Below are 26,101 nucleotides of genomic sequence, written 5' to 3'. Positions count from 1 at the left end.
GCCGTGTCAAGCCGATGGATCATCAATTTATGTGGGCCGAACTGACTGATTGGTCTAGGGCTGACTATTTGTAGATTTGGCAGGGTTCTGATGAGATTGATTAGTTCGTCCATAACGTATTCAGTGGAGAATGAGATACAACAATGTCTCTGGTGTAAATTGGTGTTTCGGAAACCTCGTTAAGCAGTCAACGAGCCTCTTAAGGCCCGTAGCTACTGCATCATTTGTGTTGGTCACCTTGTATAGACTAGGTACTACGACCATGCTGCAAGGACACCTGGCTCCGCAAGTCGGACGGCCCTTACGTTGACTCTGATCCCCTTCCAACGCATTTAGTGTGTCAAACTACGAATACGAAAAAAGGGAAACGAGCGGCGAGACTGATGTTTTTACACTACCTTCGCATTGAGGATATCAGACTCAATCCGAATACGCGACGTTGAGCCAAGTTGCATTGAAATTATAGGACACAGTCTGAAGGATAAGAGTTCCATATGAATGATGACGCTCACTGGAATCAGCGGGTTAATGCCAGACAACTACTCTGCGGGCTTTTGGGGACCATACGATGGCGATTCATGATTTTGAGTCAAAAAAGGAATTCTTTTGTGATTTGGTCAATCATGCCCATTACCAGATTCGATCTATGGAGACAACCATAGGTCGCAAGTATTAATTGTGTACGGGTAGCTAACTAAACTAAAATGGTTGCATTCTTTGACCCTGCCGAGTCGTGGTTTGCGAACCAAACAATCTAAAGAAAAGGTTCAATGAATAGAAAGGTAAAAAATAACTGCAGTGCAGGTAGCCTCAATAACTAGTTTCCGAGGTTCTGAGCCTCACACATTTTCTGGTACATATCGCTCTTGGCCAGTAGCTCGTCGTGAGTTCCTGTCACTAAGATCTTGCCATTGTGAAAGACGCAAATCATATCAGCATGGCGAACAGTCGAGAGTCGGTGGGCAACCGCAATAGTGATCCTATCACCGGTTTTGGCAGCTTCGTTGAGCGCATCTTGGACTACGCGTTCTGATTGCGTGTCCAAAGCACTAGTTGCCTCGTCAAGAAGTAGCATCTTGGGGTTTCGAATAAGAGCTCTGGCAATAGCGATACGCTGACGCTGACCGCCTGACAGTTGAAGACCGTTCGACCCACAGGGCGTGTTCAGGCCCTCAGGCAGGGAACAGATGAAATCCCAAGCGTTAGCAGAGTGGCAAGCCTTGACGATGTCTGCGTCTGGCACGTTGGAGGTGTCATCGGTGGGAACACCCATGGCGATATTCTCACGGATGGTACCAGGATACAGCTTTGGCTCTTGCTGGACGAGGGCAACTTCTTCCCGAAATGCCCAAGGGTTCATATCGTCTAGGTTCTGGCCATCCAGGACAAGGTGACCACGTACGGGGTCATAGAAGCGCTCCAGCATGGCAATCATGGTACTCTTACCGCAACCTGAGGCACCGACGAAGGCCACGAACTGGCCCTTACTGATCTCAAGATTGAGGCCTCTCAAGACCTGGGTGTCTGGTCGTAGAGGATATGAAAAGTGTGCGTCCGCAACATTGAGAGACTTGAAACCTTCGGGAACGATGTTTCGGTTCTCGTCTGTCTCCCGGATGGCTGGGTTCAGTTGCTCAAGCCAGAAGATGTAGTTGGCAGCATTGGTTGCTTTCGTCATACTACCAGCAAATCCAAACAGTATGGATGCCTGTTGGCCCGAGAGGAACACCCCAAGAAATGCAATAAAGAAATTGACCATGGAAAGGTCCCCATAGGAGACTAGTCGGCATCCATACCAGAAGCCCAGTGCTTGAAAAGCATACTCAACGCTTTGAGTAAAAGCAAATGGAAGCATGATCAGACATATCGGCTTGACTGAGTCAGTGATAGCGTGTTGAAGTTCCTCGTTGTAGTCATAAAGCACCGAGTTCTCGATAGCTAAGGAGGAGACTGTTCGGATGGAATTGATGGCCTCCGATGCAATAGAAGCGCTTTGCGAGAACCGCTTAGAGATCTTGACATCCATCATAGCCTCCATCTTGAGGCGAGCATAACCTGATAGCAACATGGGTGGAAGACCGGCAAATATGATGACAACTCCCAATCTCCACCCGTAGGCCAAGGCCACAATGCAGCACGCCAGCACACTGAGCGTTGACACCAACATTAGCGCAATATTAAAACCCATAAGCTCAAATATCGCCTGAGGGTATGAATCTACCCGGCTTGACAGTGCACCAGTGGTATTCTCAGGACGGTCGTAGAAACGAATGTCTTGTCGGAGGATGTCATTGAGAACTGCTTTTCGGTACTTGTGGTTCATCGTCTAAAGGAATCTTAGCGGTTGTATCGAACCAGATCTGTTCATGGGAGTCTCTTACCTGAGCAACGACATTGGACATCCATCCCAGAACGAAATAAATAACAAGACAGCCACAAGCCATGGCAAAAAGCATAAGAGCATAGAAACTGCCCTTATTCTCCATTGCATTACCGGTAAGTTTGAAGACATCGATGAAACGTGACATCAATATGGCTTGACCAGGGTAAGCGGCAGCTATCGATCAATTAGCGACGTTACTACGTAAGTAGCGATCTGTCTTACATGCAAACATGCAGGACAATACCAGCCATAGGTATGTCCACTTCAGCTCTGGGCTTGATCTTACGAGTCTCCAGATAGTCGTCAGGAGCCCAACTCGCTTGAACTTCTCGTAATCATCACGGTCGAGATCAGACTCGAGTTGTCGTTTGGTCGTGGTCGAATATCGTGTCAAAGGCCTTGCTAGCCCACTCAACTCATGGTCAGTGTCATCTTGACCAGCTTCAGTGACGGAATCGCTGTCGACCTCTGGAGTTGCCGCTGCTGTGAGGTCCTGGGCCTTGACCAGACTGCAATAGGCGCCGCCAGCCTCTAGTAAGGAATGATGTGTCCCCTGCTCAATGATGCGACCCTTTTCCATGACGACGATGTTATCCGCATTGCGTATAGTTGCCAACTTATGTGCGATTGTGATAGTAGTGCGGCCCTTGGATACGTTGTCGAGAGCTTGCTGCACAATGTGTTCGGCCTGGGGGTCTAAAGCGCTAGTGGCCTCGTCAAGAAGCAAAATCTTTGGCTGTGAAATGACGCTTCGAGCGATAGCTACTCGTTGCTTCTGACCCCCAGAAAGCAGACCGCCACGTTCACCAATAACTGTATCGTAACCGTTCGGGAGAGCGCTGATAAAGTCATGAGCAAAGGCAATCTTGGCTGCTTCTTCAACTTTGGCCATCTTCTCCTCCCGTGTGCAATTTTCCCACGACGTACCGACAAGACCGTTGATGATATTATCGTAGACTGTGCCAGAAAAAAGGACGGGCTCCTGTTGAACAAGGCGAACATGCTTCCTGAGCCATTGGACGTTGAGTTTCTCGATTGGCTTTCCATCTAGCCTGACACAGCCCGAATCTGGATTGTACCATCGCTCAATAAGACCGATAATAGTGCTCTTGCCAGAACCGCTGGCCCCAACAAGAGCTGTCACCTTGCCGGCAGGGATATGTAGAGAGAAGTTCTCGAGGACCTTGGCCCCAGGACGCATAGGATAGCTGAAGGTAATGTTTTCGCACTCAATAGTACCCTGAATATCGGTAGGCTCTTCTCCTTGAGAGGAAAACGGATCAATGGCTGATACCCGGTCGATTAGTCGGAATAGCTCGGAGGCGGCGGAAGCAGCTCGGCTGAAATCGATCAAGTAGGGAGCGATGGATGTTAGGCTTGTAGAGGCAACGATAACTGACATGAGGACGATAAAGACGTCGCCAGGGTCTTTTACCTCTCCTCTAGCAATCATCTTGATGGATTGCCAGAAACACAGACCCATACCAGCGAATATGATGAAGTACTCGACAGAAAACATGCAGCCGAGAAGCAAGTTCTTCTTGTTTCCAAGATCATGAGCGTCGGTCAAATACTTGTCAAAATCTCGGACAAGCCGTTTTCGAAGAGCAAAGGCTTGCACATTGCGAGCGCTCGACAGGATACTCTCAATAAAGGAGCCACCCTGAGCATGGACTTGGAGGATCTTCGTCTCGATGTGGGCTTCCAGGGCAGAGCTGATGCCCATGGTGAGAAGAGTAGCTGGAGCAATGCAGCAACAGATCAAGGTCAACTTCCACTGAGTGACAAAGGCCAAGATGAAAGCGGCAACAAAGCAAGATAGTCCTTGGATGACAAGACCCAGCTTCTCCGAAATACCAGCCTGGATGAGTTTGCCGTTAGACGTAGCTTGCATTGCAATAGACCCGCCAACCCCAGAGTCGAAGTAGGCTATTTCTTGACTGAGACCAGCCTTGACGTAGATGTAGCGGATGTTACGGGTGATGCGATAGGCGGCGAGCGTGAAGAGAACACTGAAACCGTAACTGGCAACGAACCGGGCTATTCCAATGACAAAGAAGTACAACCTAACTTGGTGTCAGCGCAATCTCATAGTCGTATCAATCTTACTCACGCCAGTCTCGCTGCGTCGCCACGGAGCTGCGAGGGAGACTTTTCGCCTGTCGCATAATTGGTGATGACAGTGACAAACTGGCCAAATACCAGGTTCACCATGGCCATGGCGACCCCAGAGCCAAGAGCTAGAACAGAAGCTCCAGCTTGTAGTGAAAGTTCGGTCGAGGTTGCATATTTGAAAATCCTCTGTAGTGGAAAATTCGTCAGCATATGAATGTTGGCCATCAACTAGAGACAGCTTAGAACACTCCAGTTGCACATACCAGATAGCCGTTTTCTGCGGCAACATCCTCATCGGTATCTTGTTTGGGATCTGGCGACGGAGACGAACCCGGTGTCTGTGGCTTCTCTGAGATAACCATGTTGGCAAGATGCTTCAACACCGTGTGCGTGACAACGTAAGGAGTGGCAAGGTCAGTTATGATCAAGATAAAGCAGAAGAAAAAAAGATTGTTAATGATAGAGAAGAAGATGTATGGATTGTAGGAATGGAACCTTGTGCTTCACTTAAAGAGATTATTATTGTGACGCTCAACCTTGAGACAGGGGACGAGTTGGCTACAAATTAGCTCTGACTAATTTACTTTAAATTCTACGTAGTAGAAGAATATACACGGCATTCCGGAACGTGCTCAATATCTCCCAGTCCGAGAGGCACGGCCGATGACCACAGACCCTCTATTCTGCAGAATCGCCAAGACTATTTTCTCGAATGCCCAAGCGCTTGGGCTTCCTACGGACAATCGCACCTTAATTGGAGCCGGAGTCCGATCAATGTTACGCACCGGCCTGAAATGCGGTAGAAAAACCAGATGAATGTATTGTCAAGGGCAGAGCATCACATCTTTGTGGCGTTTCTGTAAAAAAGCGGACCGGCCCCCGTGTTTTCCGGTTCTCCGGATATGGAGTTAGTATATCCCGCTTGGCTTTGCTCACTACTGTGATTGACGCCTACTAATTTCGCTGACCCCAGTGATGGATAATTGCTGCAAAGTCCGACCGCGTTCCTTGGATTCCGATACAGGCTGGCCGCGATCTGACGCATTGCTCAGCCACGCGAGTCAGACAGAATGTGACATTGTCCCCTCCAGTGCTTGTGAAGTCCTACAACCTGTGTCTTGACCTTGGTACTCTCCAAACGAAATGACATTTTAAACACGTTGTACATGGGACCGCACATGAGGTGCAAGTGGTCAACACCGTGAGAGAAGTCAAGTATCGAAGAGGGGAGAAGCATAATTCAGATTGACTTCTACGACCGACATTGCAATAGACATACAGAAGAGCGGTTTGGAGAGAAGTTTATAACCTATATCGCAATAAACTAAACTTCAAATATGCTTCGTCTGTTCCACCGTATTAACTCATGAAATTCGATAAAGTCTGTGGATACCCCCTCGTGACCTTCTGTAGCTTTAAGATGCCAGATAAAGTAGACTGACTATCTGCTAAGTCAGCGAGAAACTGTCTCTATTGCCGCTTTATATCCCAACCAGTCAATAAATAGTTGGCTGGACTCCACAGGCTTTACCGAATTTCATAAGTTAATATGGTAATTGTATTAATGAAGTTTATCCTTACAACAAGGTTAAGGTTCTGCAATTCCTTTTTTTTTTTTTTTTTTTTTTTTTTTTTTAACTTTTCATGTGTTCAACTTTGGCTACACAGGGTACAGTAGAAGATTAATACTTCCTTCACAGCGAAGCAAACAGCCCTTTAGCTTTCATAGTTAAACTTCTTAGCAATTAAGTCTTTTTTTTTATCTTTCAAATATTATATATACTCAATAAGGCTTCTGCTATAATAATAAACTTTTAGTAAACTTTTTACTCTTATATATAAGTAAATAGTTCACTTACTTCTTCACCCTTGGTTCGTAGACAAGATTACCTGTATTGTCACTAACAGTCTTCACATCGCACAGAACGAGCATCATGGCCACTGCATCATTTCACTTATTCTCGCGCCTCCCTACTGAGCTGCAGCTTATAATTTGGGAAGAAGCCTGTGCTACTCAACAACCCCATCAACGAGCCATACACCACGTTGACATCGTCGTCCATTCTCAAGACCTCCTACTCGAAGTCATTCATCCTGGGTTCGGCAATGACCCATTCGGATCCGCGTGCTTGGTGAACTTCGGTCTATGGAAAGCCTGTAGAGAGTCCCGATGGGTCATAACCCGACACTTCAACCATGATAGGTATAATGGTTGGACAAAAATGAAGATCAGAGGGACTGCCGGTAGCCCTAACAGCTATTGCCTCGTTGATCGGAATGAGGATATCTTTTGCATCAGAGCAAATGATTGGGAGGATGACCCTGCAGAGTGCAGGCTTTGGTTCGTCGGAATTACTAGAGCTCTGAATGTCAAAAACGTCGCGTTTGAATTCGATCCCACTTGGCTCATCGACCTTCCAGAGGATGGATTCGTCCTTAAGCGAGAGAGCTCTCCTCGGGGACTCTTGACTCATCTGCTTGAGGACTATGCCTTCATCTCGCGGTCACCACATGTCTGGCTGATTGACAGAGAAACAATCTGGTTGACCCCAAAATTACCAAAGCCGATATGTGTTTATGGTGATGAAGGATATGTCAAAGGAACTTTTGACCAGATTTGCTCAGCAAATACCATGGACAAAAGATCCGACGCTTTGCCAAAATTCTTAGAGGACCTCCGGATAACAATTTTACGGGGCTATTGCAAACGTTGGGGGATTCAGCCTGGTCAGATCGCCAACTTTAGGAACATGGACAACGTTCCTAAAATCAAGGTTCTTTTACGTGGCTGCAAAAGAAAGTGTCAATCCTGCTGAGAAGACTGCAAACCTGTTACTGGTACCGATTTGGTGGACTGCTTTCCAAATGGGTTAAAGCGGTGGTGACACAGCGACCACTGCAGCAGTTGATTAATTAGGACATCATGTGTTCAGGTAAGTTGAACTTGGAACCTCCCAGTTGTTACCTGGATCATGAACTAGGAGGTCCTAAAGATGAGTATCGTTGGTTACCGTCCGAGGAGCTTACTCCTCCCAGCACAGCATCATTCGAGTCGCGTTCCTGCATTCTGCTGGAGCGAACATGTCTCTTTCTTTCTTTCTCCTTTAGTAACAATAACTTGCCTTTCTAAACTTGCATTTCAAGAAGCCAATTTTTCCAAGCACTACTCAAACGAAATATACATCAATACAACAGTAAAAAAGAACTCTCAAGGCTACTACCAGAACGATTTCGATTAAGGTTAAAGATTCAATTCTTACGCATCAGCTTTTTACTCTATAACTAGCAAAACAGTAAATACATTAATAGTATTAGCTACTATGAAGCAAGCTTCTATCTATTCCACTCATTGGCATTTATTTTATTACAGCTAGGGAATTCCAGTAACTAATAGTCAATTATTTAGCTTAACACTTTATTTATTTACACTAGAAAGTTTTATACAAGTAGAAATTGCAATTAGTAGCATAGTTTATTAATCTCAGCATACTTATTTCAACTAATCTAACTAGCTGCCTACAGCCTTTCAGTTAGTTAACAGACCTCCATATCTTACATCTTACATCTTACATCATCTACAGTCTCCTTAATCCTCACTAAGCAGAAGAGACTAAAAAACTATATTTAAACAATCCTCTGCCTCTCCAAGCTCAACCAGAGTCTCATCCAGGCGCACTAGGTCCAGCTTCAACACCTTTCTATAGATGTCTTCGAAAGCAGACTCGACTAATTCGAGCTGCTATACCAGATCGTCCCTCAATTTCCGATGCTCTTCATGCCAGCATCATTCAAGTCGCGTTCCTGCATTCTGCTAGAGCAAACATGTCTCTTTCTTTCTTTCTCCTTTAATAACAATAACTTGCCTTTCTAAACTTGCATTTCAAAAAGCCAATTTTTCCAAGCACTACTCAAACAAAGCATACATCAATACAACAGTAAAAAAGAATTCTCAAGGCTACTACCAGAACGATTTCAATTAAGGTTAAAGATTCAATTCTTACGCATCAGCTCTTTACTCTACAACTAGCAAAACAGTGAATACATCAATAGTATTAGCTACTATAAAGCAAGCTTCTATCCATTCCGCTCATTAGCATTTATTTTATTACAGCTAGGGAATTCCAGTAACTAATAATCAATTATTTAGCTCAACACTTTATTTATTCACACTAGAAAGTTTTATACAAGTAGAAATTGCAATTAGTAGCATAGTTTATTAATCTCAGCATACTTATTTCAACTAATCTAACTAGCTGCCTACAGCCTTTCAGTTAATTAACAGACCTCCATATCTTACATCTTACATCTTACATCATCTACAGTCTCCTTAGTCCTCACTAAGCAGAAGAGACTAAAAAACTGTATTTAAACAATCCTCTGCCTCTCCAAGCTCAACCAGAGTCTCATCCAGGCGCACTAGGTCCAGCTTCGACACCTTTCTATGGATATCTTCGAAAGCAGACTCGACTGATTCGAGCTGCTATACCAGATCGTCCCTCAATTTCCGATGCTCTTCATGCGATGACTGAGAAAAGAACATCTCCACTTCATTTGCTACCTCAGATAGATCTTCATCCAAAGATTGCATGAAGTTTCTGCTGGGAAGATTGAAAGGAAACATTACTAATCCCATTTCGATCTGAGCGCGATCGAGAACTGGGAAGTCGTGATACATGTGGTACACAACGTCACTCAGACGGTGTATCTCAGTGACAAAACTTTGCACGGAGCCTGAGTACTCGGTGCCGGAAGAAGTGTAGTTAGACATTTTGACAAATGTGCAGGAGATGATGTTGGTGTTGTGTTTCGCTTAAAGTACTGTTTGAGCTTTACTGTAAGAAAACAATGTGACTGAAGAGTTGTGTCTGTGTAATTGAGTTTTGTGGTGATCTAGTGGTCTTTTTATACTCCTTATTGGAAAGAAATGAAAATGAAGTGTTTAAAGGCACTAACATCATGTACACTGCACATAATCGAGCATTGACCACGAACAATCGAGATGTACGACGGGAAGAAAAACAGAGACAGTCCTCCTTCGACTTTTAGAGCAACTGAACAAGAGGTTTAAAAGAAAATTATGTTCAAACTGAGATACGTTCCATTGTTCTGCAACTGTTCTGTCAATCTGAAATTCATTTCAGATAACAAAGGCATTGTTTGTCTTGTTTGTTTATGTGTTGCCACCTAAAGTAAACCCGAATAACGTGATCGATAGTTCGAGTGGAATTGATCCAACCCGATTCTAAAGAAGGGTGGCATATCTTTGGGATACTTCAATACTTCTCTAGCAGTCAGACTGCCTTAGACATTATGCGAAATACTATGAATATCTCTTGGTGCAAACTGTAGCTATAATTCTCGGCCATAAGCTGTAACTAAGTTGATCCTTGAATAAGTGCACTTCTGAGGCTTCTGAGACACAAGCGGTAGAGATACATGGAAATCACAACTTCATCATTCCATTCAAGTATGATTTATTAAACTAAATATTTTACCAAAAGTCTCAAGAATGACCCTACGATGAGTACAATAACGATAAATTAAACCCCTCTAATCCCCTAAGCAAATAGCCTCGACAGTGAAGAATCCAAGCGTCTTGGCAGACTCCATTCTAGAGCATAATACCTTTCTACCAAAGGTCCTGCGGAATATTACAGTGAAATGCCTCGTCTTTTGTGAGCTTGTGGAAGGGAATGAAGCACTTGGGGTACTGAATGGGGTTCTTGATGTTGAAATCCTTCTCGCTGGGAATTGAAGGCTCGCCATTGTCGCACTCGTAGTTGTTGATGAGGGCAGCCTCGTAGTCATCGACAATCTTCTTCATCTCTTCGACATCGGTTCGGGACAGCGGGTCATACTGTCGTTTGGAACCAGGGTATCGGAGAGTGCTCTTTCCGAAGCAAACACAGTTCTGTAAGGATGCATATGTCAGTACGAGTGCATAATCAAGAGGTTCCAACATACGTTATCATGCCAAATGCATCCGGGGAGTTTGTTACGACAGACATCTTCTGTCAACTTTTGCGTTTTGCCGACTGGGTCTGTTGCTTTCGTTCTTATCTGTCACCGAAGAGTGTTAGAATAGTGTCAAGAAGATAGTGTTGTCATTCAAACGTACCAGCTGACAGTCAACGTCACTGTTAGGCTGTTGTGAAAGATAAAGTTAGTGATGAGTTCCAAAAGAATAAGACAAGAGAGAACATACGCCGCTCCACATCAAAGAATAGTAATATCCCTTATGACCAGGCAATAGACATCTCGTCTTGGCGAATTCCAACTGTAATGTAAGTCAGCATGACGCTCAGTGAATAATCCATCAAGGGACTTACCCATTTCTTGTGTGTGGCAGTAACATAAGTCTGCATAGCCTTGCTGATCAAAGGTTCCGATAACCAATCGCCCTTGATGAAACGGGTCAAAACAAAGGTCTCGGCGGATGCGTCTTCGTCTTTCTTGTCCACCTCCCAGTTGCCGGGGATCCTTCCAGACATGACGTCCTCAACGTAGCCAGTAGTAGCATTGAGCACGGCAGAAAAGGCAGTACCGTATGCGTTCTCAAGGTCGTCATTGAGATCATCAACCGTAACCTTGTCGCCGAAAAGGTCGCCATTTGCAGCGATGGAGGCGACGGCACCCGAAAAGAAAGTGATACCGCCCGCAAGACCTGCACTTCCAGCGCTGAGACCAGCACCCGAGGTGAGGATACCAACCATCATGTTGAGAAGTATGCCGCGATCATCCTTGGGAGGATCACCATACTCTTTGACAATCTCCTTGATGCCGCTCGACAACTGCTTGATGCTGAAGTTGATGTTCTTCATCCATAGCTTGTGGAATGCACTGAACATGTTGGCGATCTGGACGTGAACATAAAAGGCCATGGGCGGCGTATAAGTTTTACAAGGCGTGGCACCAGGGCCCGTGCAAGTTGTCGAGCCGAGGTCCTTGCAATCAAAGGTAGAACTACCTTGCTTGCCACCAGCAATAACGTCCTTGAAGAACTTATCCGTCCAGTTCTTGGCACCATTCTTCTTCAGCCACGCTGTGAACCAGTTGAGTGCGCCACTCTGGAACCATGCCTTGAACACCTCGCCTTCATCCTCGTAGTCGTATTTGTACTTGCAAATGTCCTCCTTGAGAGCTTCAGGCCAGTCACTTCCTTGATCGCCGGAAGATCCCGCCGTCGTACCCTTTTGAGCCAATGCAGGGATCTTAGGATTGTTATCCTCGTCGTCGTCTTTACTGTCATCGTCCTTGTCGCAACCGCTTTGGCATCCATCGCCGCAGTGGCCATCGGAACTACCGCACCAGCCTTCACGCGAACAGCAGTCGCCATAGGAAGTTCCCTTGCAAGTAGCTCCGAGGAAGCCGACACCGCATCGGCCATTGGTTGACTTTCCATTCTTGATACACTTGCCACTGACACATCCTGTGCCGCAGTGCAACGATGAGGATCCGCAAGAGCCGTACTCGGAGCAACAGTCGCCATAGCTGGTGCCCTCACAGATGGTACCCTTGTGCTTGGGTCCGCAAGAACCGTCCGTGGACTTTTCAGGCTCCATGTCACTGTTATGTCCGGTACCAGGCTCAAAGTCAACACTCCAGGCCATCAGACCACCGAAACACAGGTTGTTGGCAAACTTGCGCTTGAGCTCGATTGTCTCCTCGTCATCGTAGCCAATCCACTGGTCTTCATAGATAAGCTCTTTCATGGCCGAGTCCTTGAGAAGACGAGTCTTGCCTCCGTTCTTTGCCTTGTCTTGGATTTCCAATAGAGACATAACGCCCGCACTGTTTGTGCACTTAGCTGGGTTACTGGGGCCGGAGAAGGGACAACCGAGGGTCTGACACTTGGGATCGGTCAAGGTATATCCACGACCATACCACGCAACACCAAAGTTGATCTTGTTGAAGTCGACACCAGCATAGGCCAGTGGGATGGTGTTGTTCATGATCTCGCGGATATCAGCCTGGCCTCGGACGATGGGATCCAAGGTCTTGACATCAGCATCCCAGAAACCGTGCAGGTCATAGGCCATGAATCCGAAATGGTCCACGTATGGAGCAAGTCCGGCAACATCGAAGTATCGAAGGTACCAGTAGTCAGGCGCCAAAGTCAAACTGATACCATATTTGTTACCCCATGCTTTCTTCATGTCCCTCAGCAAGTAGACAAAGTTGGCAATATCGGCACGGCTGCCTCCACGCTTCGGCTCACCAGGGTACTCCCAGTCAAGGTCAATACCCTGGAAGCCGTACTTGTCCATGAATGCAGCGGCCGACTTAATAAAGTTGGCTCGGTTTCCAGCATCGGCGCAAAGGTCAGCCCAAGTCTTGTGGGTTGGCTTATCTTCATCGCTGAAGTCGTAACCACCGACAGCCACCCAGGTCTGAAGGTTTCTGCCTTGACCCTTGAGAGCAGTGAAGTCGCGGACGTTGTCCTCATCCTCAGCCTCGGCAAGCTTGACAGCGTAAGATTTGGGGTCGATGGTAGCAAAGGCCCAGTAGAGGTGAGTGTAGCTGTCGGTCTTGATGTCCTTGGGGTAAATCCTGTTGCAAGCGCGGTTACGCATATTGTTGGCCTGGTAGTAGCCGATCATACGCTTGTCGGCAGTGCCAGAACCCTCGCCACATGTCTTGGGTTTCAGCATCTCGCAAGTACCATAGCCTTGCTGGCAGAGGGACCACTTATTGGGACCAACACAGTGAACCTCTGTAGTACCACACCAGCCACCAGAACTGCAACAAAGATTGAGGCCACATGGGATGTCACCTCCTTCAGACAGCTCACCGCACATAGCCGTGGCATCACAGTTACTCTGGCAGCCTTCATCGCAGAAGCCTTTGCCATAGCCGCAGACACCTTTGGCCGAACAGCAACTAAAAGCAATAATGGTCAGTATCACAATAATGGCACTGCAATTTGGCGAACTTACCTCTTGTCAGCACACTCGCCGTTGGGGCATAAGAGCGCACCCTCACCCGGAGGCTCATCAGCGCGCTTTCCAAAGAGCTGCGCAGGTGATGCCGATACGTAGTTTCGGCTGGTGAGGTTGCTGGTTGTGTCATTCTCGGGTGATCGCATATCAAGCCATCGCGACAAAACATCAGGACCATCCACGGCTGGGTTCTGATGGGTGATACTAGCAGAGGCTAGTGAGGCCAAAAGGCCTTGGAGGAATAAACCCTGCATTTTGCTTAGGTTGAAAAGGAGTGACAGCCTGCTGAATTCATTCTACTAGAGCAACCATAGTCCTATTTGTACAATCCCACTACCTAAACTGTCTCTTCACTTGTTGTCTAACTAGGCCTAGTCGTTCAATCCAATGCCTGTTGATGACATTTTTCAATTCAATCTTGCCGAGGAAACTAAGCCTAATTATGATGCCTCCGGAGCAATACAGAGCTTTGGAGGTGATTCCGAGGTTGACGGTGGCGGAGTCTCACTATAGCCTCACGCGAAGGATCAATCCCCTTGGGTCTCTATGGAGTGAATCAAGCTTCAGAACACGCGATTACGGAGCCTCATTTTCTTAGTCAGGGGTAGGATCAGTTCCCCTGCTTGAAAATTCTGCATATGGAAGGATGGCAATTGAGAAAATAAGTTTCCAGTAAGCCGATTGACCAGTACAGGATCGCACTAAGAGTGGTTCGCCGTTGTGATCCGACGGGTGGCGCCGTGTTTAATGAGACGCTCTTTTTAAGCTTGTCCTAAAGTGGTCTTCCGTCACATTACATTTGGAACTCAAAGTTATGGTTATCAAACAATCTCGATTCGGTGGAAACTTTGAGTAGTATATCGATCTTATTATATCCCATCTGGTTGGTTTCCTTTGCTGTTTCTCATCATATGCAGCATGATCTTTAGACTAGGACGAAAGATAACTCGAACTTTACTTCTTGTCCATGTGCCTGAAAACCCCAGGCGACCTTGGCACTTGGCAGACCTGCCGATTTCCGAGAACCACAATATTCCTCCTGTTAGCGTCTGACAACCCACTTTCTTTAACTTACACGATGCCAAGTTACGCTACGCTTGAACAAATACCGATTTACCCTCTGAGTCAAATAAAGCAGTTACTTTGCATGTACAGAACAATGCTAGTCATTATATCTGTATATACAGCATTTCGTTATACAACAATTTGCGCATCCTGGGTAAGACCGGTTGTCTTGACTAGGCTAGTGGGTGACAGAATAGTTTGCCCCCCACAGCGGTCAGTTTTTCTGGTACCCCGAGGCTAGGGACTACCTCTCTAGAGAAGTGGATTTTTAAATCTTCCGAGGCTCAGTCGTTAGTTACTCTTTACTAACATCCGGTGAACCCGAAGATTAATATTGTTAGGCGAGTAAGCATACATAACTATTCCCCATCTGCATGAACACATGTATTAAGCATAAACTGATCGAAAAGCCACTCTTATTGGTAACGACAAGTTCATATGGTAGGCGAGTAATAGAATTACCAGTAATTTAATATGATAAACCAACTCAAAACTTTACTACTATTTTCTCACCGCCGGTTCCTCCACGAACCATATCCAGCCCTTGGGCAATCTTATCCAAACCTCCCTCGAGTACTTGAGCTTCAGAGCTCAACTCATACTCTCCAAGCTCTAATGCTTCACTCAAAAATGAGGCCATCTTTCCCTCAGCATCCCATTCAATTATGTCTGTACCAAAAACAAATTTGCTTTGAACTCCACTGCTCGCAACCTTCAGTCGATCAGTTCCCGCCATCCAGAAATACTTTGCGACAAACGGAATCATGGACAGCTTGGTTGTTGGCTGTGACTCAGGCATTGAAAGGGTAACTTGCGCAACATTCTTGGTGGCCCCGGGGACGCTTTTGACAATGTCGACACATTTTGCCAGTGACCCTTGACCAATGGCTACAGCACCTGCGCATTTCTTGTCCTTGAAAGCAGATATCACGTCGTTTGTGGCCGATGAGCTGTGATAGTCAAAAACTGCACAAGCGCCGAGACTGCGTACGATATCCCAGTTCTTAGGTGATGCTGTCGCGACAACATCATAACCGGCCGCGACAGCAAGCTGTACAGCATTTCTTCCAACACTTGTACTCGCTCCCCAGATCAAGATTGTCTGACCTGTCGCACTGCGCTTTGTCTTGGTTTGAGGTAGTTGTAGTGCCAGTTGATCCTTTTGGAACAAGGCACATGCAGCCGTGACGAAAGTCAGAGGCAAAACGCTGGCATCGGTGGACGTAACACGCTCTGGAATTCGAGCAGCCAAATGGTCCCGCATGATACATATTTCTTGAAATGCGCCTTCGTCGGGGCTTCTTCCTCGCTTGTCCATGCCTGCTGTAACACCCACAACTCTATCGCCTTCTTTAAATCGACTAACACCAGGTCCCGTCTTGATGACCTCGCCAGCGACATCGTAGCCAAGGATGAGAGGATACTTGAGCCATTCGAACATCATGTTGCCCATGGACTGCTTCACTCCGTCGACTGGGTTGATGGCGACAGCATGTGTTTTGATGAGCAACTCTCCTGGACCTGGTGTTGGAACAGGTGCAGATCTGACTTCGATGGTGGGTTCATTGGGACTGACAAGGTAGGCAGCTTTGTTGGACAGATCCATTGTGTTGGTGTTGAAGGAGTATGTCCCGTTTAAGTTTGTTGTGTGATGTTGAAATAGAATATTGTCCACGTATTGTTTCTAATTTGATCATATTGACAGCCATGTCTTTATATCTTATATATTCAAGATACAAGCTGTCATCATCATTTTTCTTCGCACAACAAAGTCTGATAATTCTTACACCAAAAGCGAATCCGAAGAAGCGCGAGCTACTTACTGTTTAGGGACTAGTTCAAGCTGGCTCGGATAGTTCTAACCCTTGTCCCATTCCTCGCATATCTTATCTATACTTCTGTTCATTGGACGAATGGTCTTTTCGGAGACGCCAGCCAATTATAGTGTTCGATCGATGTATCCTTGTCAATTATTCCGACTTCCTTTGTTACCCTGTAGATCTCAATTTTTGGCTCGATCGAACACAGCAAGCATGTGAAAGCTGACAACGTGAGATAATAGTCAAGATATTAGTTCTGATGTGCAAAATCTGACATTTGCCAGTGTTCTGCTTACTATTTGCCCCGAATGGGAAAAAATAAAAAGTCAAAGACGTCATTAATAATTACAGAACTCCATCGATTGTTCCGTCGCGACAACTAAGACTAATCCGTGCTTTACACAAAAGAATTGAGACCCTCAAACGTTTTGAACACTTCCTCCAACAAATGTTCCACTCTCTTCCTACCAAATAATTGCGTCTTCGCGATTACAGTAACCTTCAGTCCTGTTCCATCTGGTTCAACTTCACCCGCAATTGCCAAATCATACAATGGCTCGTCCATCTCAATGTTGACAAATTTTGTCAATACACCCATCTCAACTCTCTGCTGTTCGAACTGACTCTCAGGATGATACTCAAAGTTGTGGTATGTGATGCAGCATGAGAAGTTGGTGACTTCTTCCGGCCAATCCGTGCAGTTGCGCTTGAGATCTGAAAAGCCAATTGTTTCGTGTTGTAAGCTAAGAAGGTATTGGTCTTGGATGTCGTGCAGCAGTTGGTTGTGATCTGATGACTCTATATGAGCACGAACAGGAACTGCGTTGGTGCAAGGTCCGACAATATCCTGATGCTCAACAGGCAAGCCTTGACGACCCGAGACGATGCGTCCAAAGACAACGTCCTTCGAGCCAGATTCCCGAGATAAGACTAACGCGCAGGCTGCGTTAAACACCGTAGCTTGAGTGATGATGTTGTTGCCGCCTCGGAGTACTTGTGAGGGAATATTGACAATCTTTGATAGGTGCAACGCCTTGCAAGTTGCATCATTTCCATCAACAATCGTGTCATCACTCAATATTGTCATGGGCGTGTTTTGAATCACATCACGCCAAAACTGGTGTCCACTATCGCGACCGTCAGCAGTATACTGCATGTACCGCGAGAATTGGTGTGGTGGCAAAAGCGATCTCCCGTTGTAGAGCATGTGAAGTTTGCGCACGACATGCTCTAGACTCAGACCATCATACAGGGCATGCGATATTCTCATTATCACACGCAGCGACTTGGTCTGTTTCATGATGGTAAAGCGAATCAACGGCTGTCCCAGACGAACTGGCTCTTTCGCAAACTCATCGAGAAACTCGTTTGTCGCCGTGTTGATGTTGTCTTTTGTCTCAATCACTTGGATTTGTAGATCAAGATGTGATAAGACCACTTGGTATAGTTCTCCAGATGCCTCTACAAAGACTGTTCTGAAGATGTCAAGGTGATTTACCAGAGACTCGCAAGCCTTGATTAGACCTGCAGCATCAGGCTCGGAAGTGCTGGGGAAGTCGATGTAGAACGGCACGAAAGGTCTCGGGCGCCCAGTTGTGGGATCAAAGAGGAAAGCCTTCTGCATCTGAGTAGACGGATAGACATCTTGAATGGTTTCCTGTAACTCAAGTTGTGGCTTGATCTCGCTCGCCATGAACTCCCCTGGGACTTCTGTAGAGAGGAGTTGAAAAGGTGAGTATTCAGCCATTTCTCTACCGCCAACTCTCTCATTGGTCTTGGATTGAACCAAATTATCCAATGCAATTGCAAGTTGGAAGAGTACAGGATGATCGAAAACATCCTTCACAGAAACAGTCGTGTCAAGTCGATGTCCGATGCGCACAGCGAGTTTAGTAGCCATGAGTGAATGACCACCAAGATCAAAGAAATTGTCTGTGATTCCGACTTGGAACCCAAGAACCTTTGCAAACTCATCGCAGAGTATAGATTCAGTCTCGGTACGAGGTGCCACGTGGGCAGATCTGTCTTGTCCCTGGCTATCATAAACGGGTTGTTGTAAACCCAGCCCTTGACGGACGACGGATGCTAGATCCGCAAATACAGGATGGTCAAAGACATCCTTCACAGTGACACGGACCTTAAGACGTTGATCGATACGAGAAATGAGCTTCGTGGCCAAGAGGGAGTGTCCACCGAGATTGAAGAAGTGATCGGTAATGTCAACCTTCATGCCAAACACCTCAGTGGCTTCTTCGCAAAGAATGACTTCGACCTCACTGATGGGAAACGTCGGTAACGGCGCTGCTGTCTGCTGCTTCGGTACAACCTTTGCCCTACGAGAGAGTTCCTTCCGGTCAACTTTACCATTGGCATTGAGAGGCATCTTGTCCAGAACGACGATGTTCGATGGGATCATGTACGATGGAAGTAAGGACCGAAGCCTCTCGAGGACTTCAATGACAATACGACGGTTTTGAAGTCGCTGAAGGGGTCGGTTGGTGAGGAGATCTGACCCTCGAAGGTGATGGTCTGTAGGAAAGTTGACCAGAGTACGCCCTTGGGAGTAACAATGGTGGAAAACGGCGTCCAAAGCACCATTCTGAGACCACTGTCGTGCAGCACTGACCTCGACACGGAACCCGGCTTCCCCAGCAATTCGAAAGATGTCGGGAACAGAGAGTGATGGACAGCCATCAGCGCTGGACCGAATAGCTGATAGCTGCCACTCATTGATGTCGCTGTCGAGGGAAGCGACCACCTGTCTTTCAAAGGTCGTGATTTCGAAAGGAATGTTGCACACTGCCATGATAGCAGCGTCTGAAGACTTGAGAAGGTCACCCAGTGACTTCTGGTTCAATTGCTTCGTTTGAAAGTCGATCCAGTCATCTTTCTCAACCGATAGCACAGGCCTATCTCCAAGTGAACCCCGAACGTGCACAACGGCGGTATATCGATACGCACTGAGCTCATTCACAGCCTTCATGTTCTTGGGTAGAATCTCGACATGTTCCACGAGACCCGGAAACCTATCTTTCAACGAAGTGAAGAAAGCAGGTTCAACGAGCAATTCCTCCTCCACGTCCCCCAATTCTGCCATTTTCTGTCGAATGTCATCCTTCGTTGCATTCTCCCCGAGTGTGCGGACAGCTCTGGCAGCAAGGAAGTGCTCATTGGTAGCTTGCGACCGGACGTCGCCGAAGAAAATTCGCTTCACGTCAGGCAGATGAACCAAGGTATCTGCGACTTCTGCAAGGTACTCTGAAGACGGGAAATACTGAACGACGGAGTTGAGAATCACAAGATCAGGATGTAAGTCATCGACTTGACCGATATCTGTAGCTGTTCCAACGTGAACCTTGGCTTTTCCAGCAAGCGATGGTATAGACTCGGTAGCTTTGTTGACGAATGCTGCTGCTGATCTGGATGGTTCAAGACCAACGTAACTCTCAAGCCTGCTGTCAAGGTTAAAGAGGATCATGCCGCTGCCCGTTCCAATCTCAAGAACATTGCCTGGAGAGCGATTGTCATGAAGTGTCCTGGTAGTGTCACCAAGCCACTCGTGCATCTCATCAAAGTCGATTTGACTACCATCATACATAGATGTCCAACCCTTGAAGTCGCTTCCAATAGTCGACGGGTCGATTTCGCCAATGTCAGAATACATGCCACTCTCGAAATGGTCTTGCCATCCTTCGACTTGATTGGCAGATTGTCCCTTGTCATTCTCAGAATGATCATGATCAGCGACAACAAACCCAAAGATCTCGGGCGCTTGATCTTCATTCTGCTGAAGGACAACAGCAGCATCTCGGACGGAGGAGTCGCGCAGAAGGGCCGCTTCAACTTCAGCTGACTCGATACGATTGCCACGAATCTTGAACTGGGTGTCCATACGACCGAAGAACTCGATGAGGCCATCTCCAATCCTGTACCGCACTCGATCGCCAGTGCGATACGCCTTCACTGTCTGGCCATTGACAGTAATGTGCACAAAACGGTTCTCGTCAAGAGATTTGTCAGTGTAGCCCCGCGCAAGACCATCGCCAGTGACAACAAGTTCTCCCATCACACCGATGCCGATAAGCTGTTGCTGAGGATCCATGACATACGCTCCTGAGTTGTTGAGAGCTCGTCCAATCGGGACCCCATTGATAAAAGACTCCGTCGAATCGATGGGATAGATGGTACTCATGACTCCGTTCTCAGTTGGACCGTATCCATTGTAACACTGTCCCTTGATAAGACCCTGCGCATCGAGAGCATCTGGGCCGTCGAATCTGTCACCACCAAGAAGAAGAACATCAAGGTTCTCGAGAGCCTCCCGCGACTCGGAGAGATACATCTTGAGAAGAGCTGGGGACATGACTGCCGCATTGACATGCTCCCGGAAAAACACATCCTTGAGTGCTCTGGCATCGAGAGTTGTCATGTAGTCAACACAAACAAGCGTCCTTCCAAACAAAAGGGTGCTGTAGATCTCATACGATGCGCCGTCAAACGCAATGGTCGCCATGTGAGCCATCCTCGTTTCTGAAGGATAGTTGGGTATACAGCCACTTGTGACTGTTCGAATAATGACACGATGCTCAATCATGACGCCTTTTGGTCGGCCAGTCGATCCTGAGGTATACAACACGTATGCGAGACTCGTGGCTGAGGGCTTTGTGCTGTCGTGCTCAATGACTCCAAAGCCATCTGCATTGCTGTCTTTCAGCGCATCTTGTATACGAACAAACTCGACGTTGGTAACCTCGATATCGGGACTTGCTGTATCATGGCCAAGCAAAACAATGGTAGGCCCAGAAAGTCCAGAAAGGATATCCTGAACTCTCGCCGAGGGCGATCGTACATCGAGAGGAAGATATGCCAAGTTCGCCTTCAACACACCAAAGAACGCGACAATTGTTTCACAAGACCGTGGGGCAAATACTGCGACAAGGGTCTCTGCAGGCATTGACCGTCGACGAAGCCATCCAGCGAGAGCATCGGATTGTTCATCCAACTCGGTGTAAGTCAATCGACACGAGGAGTCCACCACAGCCAGACTATCGGGGTAAGCAGAGACTTGGGTCTGGAAGACATCAACCAAGCTCGATTCTCGGGGATAGTCGACATGTTTGACGCTGAGAACATCCAATTCTTCAAGAGTCGCAATACCGTCTGTCAAAGGAAGTATTGAGACTGGTGTCTGCGAACTTTGAAGTCCGTTTCTCAGAATCTCGAAGAATACTCTCACAACGTTCTCAACAGTCTCAATCTTGAACAGCTCATCGGCAAAGTTGACACTGCCTTTGAGGCTGTCGGTTTCTTGGAACAGATGGAACTCCATGTCGAAGCGAGTGTACGCTTTGCTAGGCACAGGCACAGACTCGAGACCCTGAAGCTTGAATCTGCCAAGGTCCTTCTGCGAGTGCACTGCAAAAATGAGTTGTGCGAGGGGTGTGCTTGACAGGTCTCTGGACCCAGGCTGTAGTGCTGACACAACGCGCTCAAATGGAACATCCTCGTTCTCAAATGATGATGTCGTCGTAGCCTTGACTTGGTTCACCAAAGTCCCGAAGGTGTCGTGATCATCGATGTTGATGCGCATACACTGCGTATTGACAAAGCAGCCGATGATATCTTCCAACTCGGGTCTGTTGCGATTCGCAATTGGTGTACCAATGACAGCGTCTTCAACAGCTGTAAGACGATAATGTGCGGCACGGAACGCAGCTAGGAGAACGACGAAAGAGGTTGTGTTTTGTTCGTTGCAGAAGGCTCGAAGGGACTGGTAGAGCTCGCCGTCGATAGTAACAGGCACGCAACCTGCGTCTCCAGACAGAAGTGCAGGGCGGGCAAAGTCGGTCGGTATCTTGGCTGGGGAAGAGTCTTTGAGTTGCTTCTTCCAGTAGTTGAGCTGCTTCTCCTGCTCAATGAACTGATCCTTCTGCCACTTTGCAAAGTCGCTGTATTGGATAGGTAGTGGAGTGAGTGCTGACAGCGGATCTTTTGAGTCATTGAGCGCAGCTGAGTAGAGCTGGTTGAGATCGCGTCGCAAGACATCAATTGACCAACCATCTGAGATGATGTGATGCATGACAATAGTGAGGATGTGGTCATCTTCACCAAGTCGCAAGAGTGTCGCTCTCCATCCAGCTTCAGATGAGAGGTTGAAGGGAGTAGTCTGTTCTTGGTTCAACACCTCAAACGGGTCAAGGTCTGAACCACAGAGATCAATGACCTTCATCTCCTTGGAAAGCTTCTCGTGAACAATTTGTACACCGACACCGTCCTGGTCTTCAAATGTCGTTCGAAGAGTCTCGTGTCGCTGTTCGAGTGCTGCAAGAGCCCGTCGCAGGGCATCGACATTGACAGGCCCGCGCATTCTCACAGCATATGGAATCAGATACCACAGACTACCAACGTCCAATTGATCCAGGAACCATAGTCGGCCTTGTGAATAAGACTGCTCAACGGGGCCATCATAAGGTGACTTGGGGATGAGTGTGTAAGACAGAGGGTCACCCTTGATGACCGCGGAAAGTCCCGCAAGCGTCGGGTGCTGGTAGATGTCAGAGACTTTAAGGTCCATACCAACAGACCTCGCCATGTTCACCATCTTGATGGCAGTGATGGAGTTTCCTCCAAGTTCAAAGAAAGTCGCCCCAATATTGACGGCGACTGGATCGATGCCTAAACTCTGTACCCAAATGCTGTGGAGCTTGGCTGCTGTATCTGCGACAATAGGGATAGGAGTGGGTGCTTTTTGGACAATAGTCCCTTGGGTCTGCTTGTCCAAGATGTCGTTGCCCATGATTCGAAGTCGCCTCCGATCAATCTTGCCGGTGGCAGTACGTGGAAGCTCCAGCATACAGATGTAGAAAGAGGGGATAGAGTGTCGAGGCAGCACTTGCTCTAGTTTCATATTGATAGCTTTGGTAGCAACATGGTCCAGAATGTGGGCATCCGAGGGTCTACTGTCGAAGTAAGAAGACCCTATCAGGAATGCAATTAAGGCTGTGCTATTGGCAGACTGGGATCGCTTGGTAGCTTCTACCACGATAGTCAAGTCGTCTGGCATCTGCTGTCGGAGATGAGTCTCAATAGCACCAAGCTCAACACGCTGTCCCCGGATCTTGACCTGCGAGTCCATGCGCCCAAGACAAACGATGGACCCGTCGGAGGCATATCTTGCAAGATCTCCCGTCCTGTAGAACTTGACTCCATCAGGAAGTGTGGCTGCGGGATACCAGGTCGGAATGTCTGTGAAGAATGGCGACTTCTCTGGAGGAGGAGGAACGATATAGTCACGGGCAATACCAGGACTCTCAATAACAAGCTCTCCCACCGCTCCAATCGGAACTAGTCGGTTGATATCTTTTGGATCAATTACCCACGAATGAGCTCCCACTGCTCTGCCCATGTTGTTGGGCTCAGTTGACATCTTGGAGGCAAAACAAATTGAAGAACTTTCGCTCTGTCCGTACCCGTTCAAGAGGTGGAGCTTGGGGGCCCAGATTGCGTTGACTGAAGATGACATCTGCTCTCCAACAAGTACCAATGTCGCAAGGCCAGGAACGTCTTCAGGTGCAAAAGTTCCCATGTACGAAGGTGTCGCCATCATCCAATTGACGTTGTGTCGGTTGATGAAGGAAGGAATATCGTTCATACGATCATCGTCAGAGGGAATACAAACACAGCCACCGTTGATGAGAGTGGTCATGATCTCGAGAAGGCATGCACCAAAGGCATGGGTTCCAAATTGCAGGGCACGGGTATTAGAGTTGATGCCAAGCGACGCACCGAACTTGAGTGCACAAGATGAGAAGGCTCGGTGCTCAATCATGATGCCTTTCGGGTCGCCCGTACTACCAGAAGTGAAGATCACGTAGGCCAAGTCCTGTGATTTGGTCAGACTTGAACAATCGTCGCTGGCAGAAACTGATTGTAGAAGCTCGTCATCGACCACAATGCAACGGCCGACAAGCTTCTGTACAGTCTCACGGTGTAGCTTCGAGGTAAGCGCTATTGTCGCCCGAGTCTGTGTGACGACCTGGGCAGTTCGAGCTGGCGGATCATTGGGATCAATTAGAGTGAAAGCATTGCCAGACTTGAGAACAGCCAACATTGAGGCGATGACCCATTTCGACTTCTCAAAGTAGACTGGAATGATGGTTTGCTGAGACCCAAGATCAAGTGACTTGATATGGGTAGCGAGTCTTGACGAAGCATTGTCAAGCTCGGAATAGGTCCAATCTCCATCCCATGCTTGGATGGCCATTTTGGTGGGGGAATGAGAAACAGCTTTCAACATCTCATGGTGGATCAGGGTATCTTGTACCTCCAACGGCTGTGAGTTCCAGTTTTCGATCTCTGCTCGGTCATGCTCAGTCATCAAGTTGACTCTAGACACAGAATCCATGTCTGAAGAACTTTGCAAACATTCGATCAAGTGGCCAAGCTGCTGTAGTAGACGCGTTGTTTGAAGTGAATCGATAACATTGCGGTCATAGTGGGCAACCAACAGAGCTCCGTTACTTTCCATCTGACAGTGCAGAAGGAGAGCACGGTTGTTGCAAGGCATGAGCTGGCTTGGCTCCGTTGTCTGTTGGAGGAAACTGCTGGTGCTATTGTTTACACTGCTACCATTGGTTACAAGTAAAACAGTTTGAAAATCGCAGGCGGCAGAGCCATTATCTCCAGTGTTGCGGATGTCGCGAAGACCAAACGGAGCGAGATGACCAAGGCGATCATCGTAGCAAGAGATTGCATCCATGACATCTGATACACGAAGACCTGACTCGCAGTGTACACGAAGGGGTGCAACTGTTTGGTACATACCACCTGCAAGATAGTGTCTGTCAAATGGTAGACATTTCTCAGTCACCACACCAAACAAGGCCTCGTCGGAGTGAGTGTAGCGTGAGAGGAGGATTGAGAGTGCAGTACGGCAGATGGCAGAATTGGATAGTGCTTTCTGTGAAAGAGGGAATGTGATATGATGCTCTGCTGTTGTAGTTGGGTTGGGCACCATCAAGTGGTCAGCCAAGTGAGGGAAGACAGACGCATTGAGATTGTTAAGGTGAGTTTGCCAAAATTGAGTCGCCGATATGGCATTGTCCTCGTAGCTCATAGACACCACAGAGACTGACTGAGAGTCAGTGTCAGTGGCATCAGATGACTCGGGTGTCTCTGGCCGATGTGTATCCTTCTCATGCTTGTAAGCCGCGAAAACACGGCTCAGGACGCGTTTTTGAAAGGCGACGTCCACCAATGCATGACTGAAGGTCCAAACCAGCTGACGTTTCTTCGTCTGCATGTCTTCGAGTAGAACGAAGCGGTTGCAGCGTGGCCCGGATGCAGCAGCGGCAGCTTCATCTCGAACCACTTCATTCGGGAAGGTCGAAGAAGACCAGCACATCCATGAGAAGACAAAGCTATCTTTCAGGATGACTTGAGACGACTCTCCAGAGTCCGAGGTGAAGACAAAGGCTCGCAGTGCCGGGGTTTGGTTGACGATCTCCTTCCACGCAAGCGCGAAACGAGAGATTTCGATGTCGGTTGGGACATCGTACACCGTATGACCGATAGCAGACTTCTTATCAAAAGTAGTACAGTCGACCATGTCAAGTTGGAAAGGTGTGCATGGTTTCATAGCTTCGATGCGACTCAAATCCAGACCATAGAGATGGGAGAGTTGCTCGTAAGAGCTATTGAGGGGACTATCTCCATCGCTGCAAAACGAAGCTGGGGTAGGCCTGCCATCAACAGCAGTAAGGTATTCCATATTGAATGTA

The 26,101-nt window shown here is 47.4% G+C and overlaps 6 protein-coding genes across 6 annotated transcripts; 1 reads left to right on the top strand and 5 right to left on the bottom strand.

Annotated features, from left to right (window-relative positions):
• Window positions 1–817: 817 nt before the first annotated feature.
• FSST1_001350 (ABC transporter ATP-binding protein) lies at window positions 818–4,708 on the bottom strand (the record flags this gene model as incomplete). Its single annotated transcript, XM_083227239.1, has 4 exons — window positions 818–2,326; window positions 2,382–2,557; window positions 2,606–4,449; window positions 4,497–4,708. The coding sequence occupies 4 exons, from the start codon at window positions 4,706–4,708 to the stop codon at window positions 818–820; spliced, it is 3,741 nt and encodes a 1,246-aa protein (XP_083091532.1).
• A 1,724-nt stretch (window positions 4,709–6,432) lies between these two features.
• On the top strand, window positions 6,433–7,314 carry FSST1_001349 (2EXR domain-containing protein; the record flags this gene model as incomplete). Its single annotated transcript, XM_083227238.1, has 1 exon — window positions 6,433–7,314. One exon carries the CDS (start codon window positions 6,433–6,435, stop codon window positions 7,312–7,314), a length of 882 nt encoding a protein of 293 aa, XP_083091531.1.
• Window positions 7,315–8,978: 1,664 nt separating this feature from the next.
• FSST1_001348 (uncharacterized protein) lies at window positions 8,979–9,266 on the bottom strand (the record flags this gene model as incomplete). Its single annotated transcript, XM_083227237.1, has 1 exon — window positions 8,979–9,266. The coding sequence occupies one exon, from the start codon at window positions 9,264–9,266 to the stop codon at window positions 8,979–8,981; it is 288 nt and encodes a 95-aa protein (XP_083091530.1).
• An 861-nt stretch (window positions 9,267–10,127) lies between these two features.
• FSST1_001347 (uncharacterized protein) lies at window positions 10,128–13,691 on the bottom strand (the record flags this gene model as incomplete). The annotated part of the gene is made up of 6 exons (XM_083227236.1): window positions 10,128–10,409; window positions 10,463–10,558; window positions 10,617–10,643; window positions 10,704–10,775; window positions 10,828–13,378; window positions 13,435–13,691. 6 exons carry the CDS (start codon window positions 13,689–13,691, stop codon window positions 10,128–10,130), a joined length of 3,285 nt encoding a protein of 1,094 aa, XP_083091529.1.
• A 1,298-nt stretch (window positions 13,692–14,989) lies between these two features.
• FSST1_001346 (chaperonin 10-like protein) lies at window positions 14,990–16,108 on the bottom strand (the record flags this gene model as incomplete). Its single annotated transcript, XM_083227235.1, has 1 exon — window positions 14,990–16,108. One exon carries the CDS (start codon window positions 16,106–16,108, stop codon window positions 14,990–14,992), a length of 1,119 nt encoding a protein of 372 aa, XP_083091528.1.
• A 611-nt stretch (window positions 16,109–16,719) lies between these two features.
• On the bottom strand, window positions 16,720–26,091 carry FSST1_001345 (uncharacterized protein; the record flags this gene model as incomplete). Its single annotated transcript, XM_083227234.1, has 1 exon — window positions 16,720–26,091. The coding sequence occupies one exon, from the start codon at window positions 26,089–26,091 to the stop codon at window positions 16,720–16,722; it is 9,372 nt and encodes a 3,123-aa protein (XP_083091527.1).
• Window positions 26,092–26,101: the final 10 nt, after the last annotated feature.

The sequence above is a fragment of the Fusarium sambucinum genome, chromosome IV, assembly GCF_050947815.1.
Source record: "Fusarium sambucinum isolate potato_lamoka chromosome IV, whole genome shotgun sequence".
Lineage (NCBI taxonomy): Eukaryota > Fungi > Ascomycota > Sordariomycetes > Hypocreales > Nectriaceae > Fusarium > Fusarium sambucinum.
The sequence above is the reverse complement of the archived record's forward strand: the minus strand, read 5'-3'. Positions and strand labels throughout refer to the sequence as shown.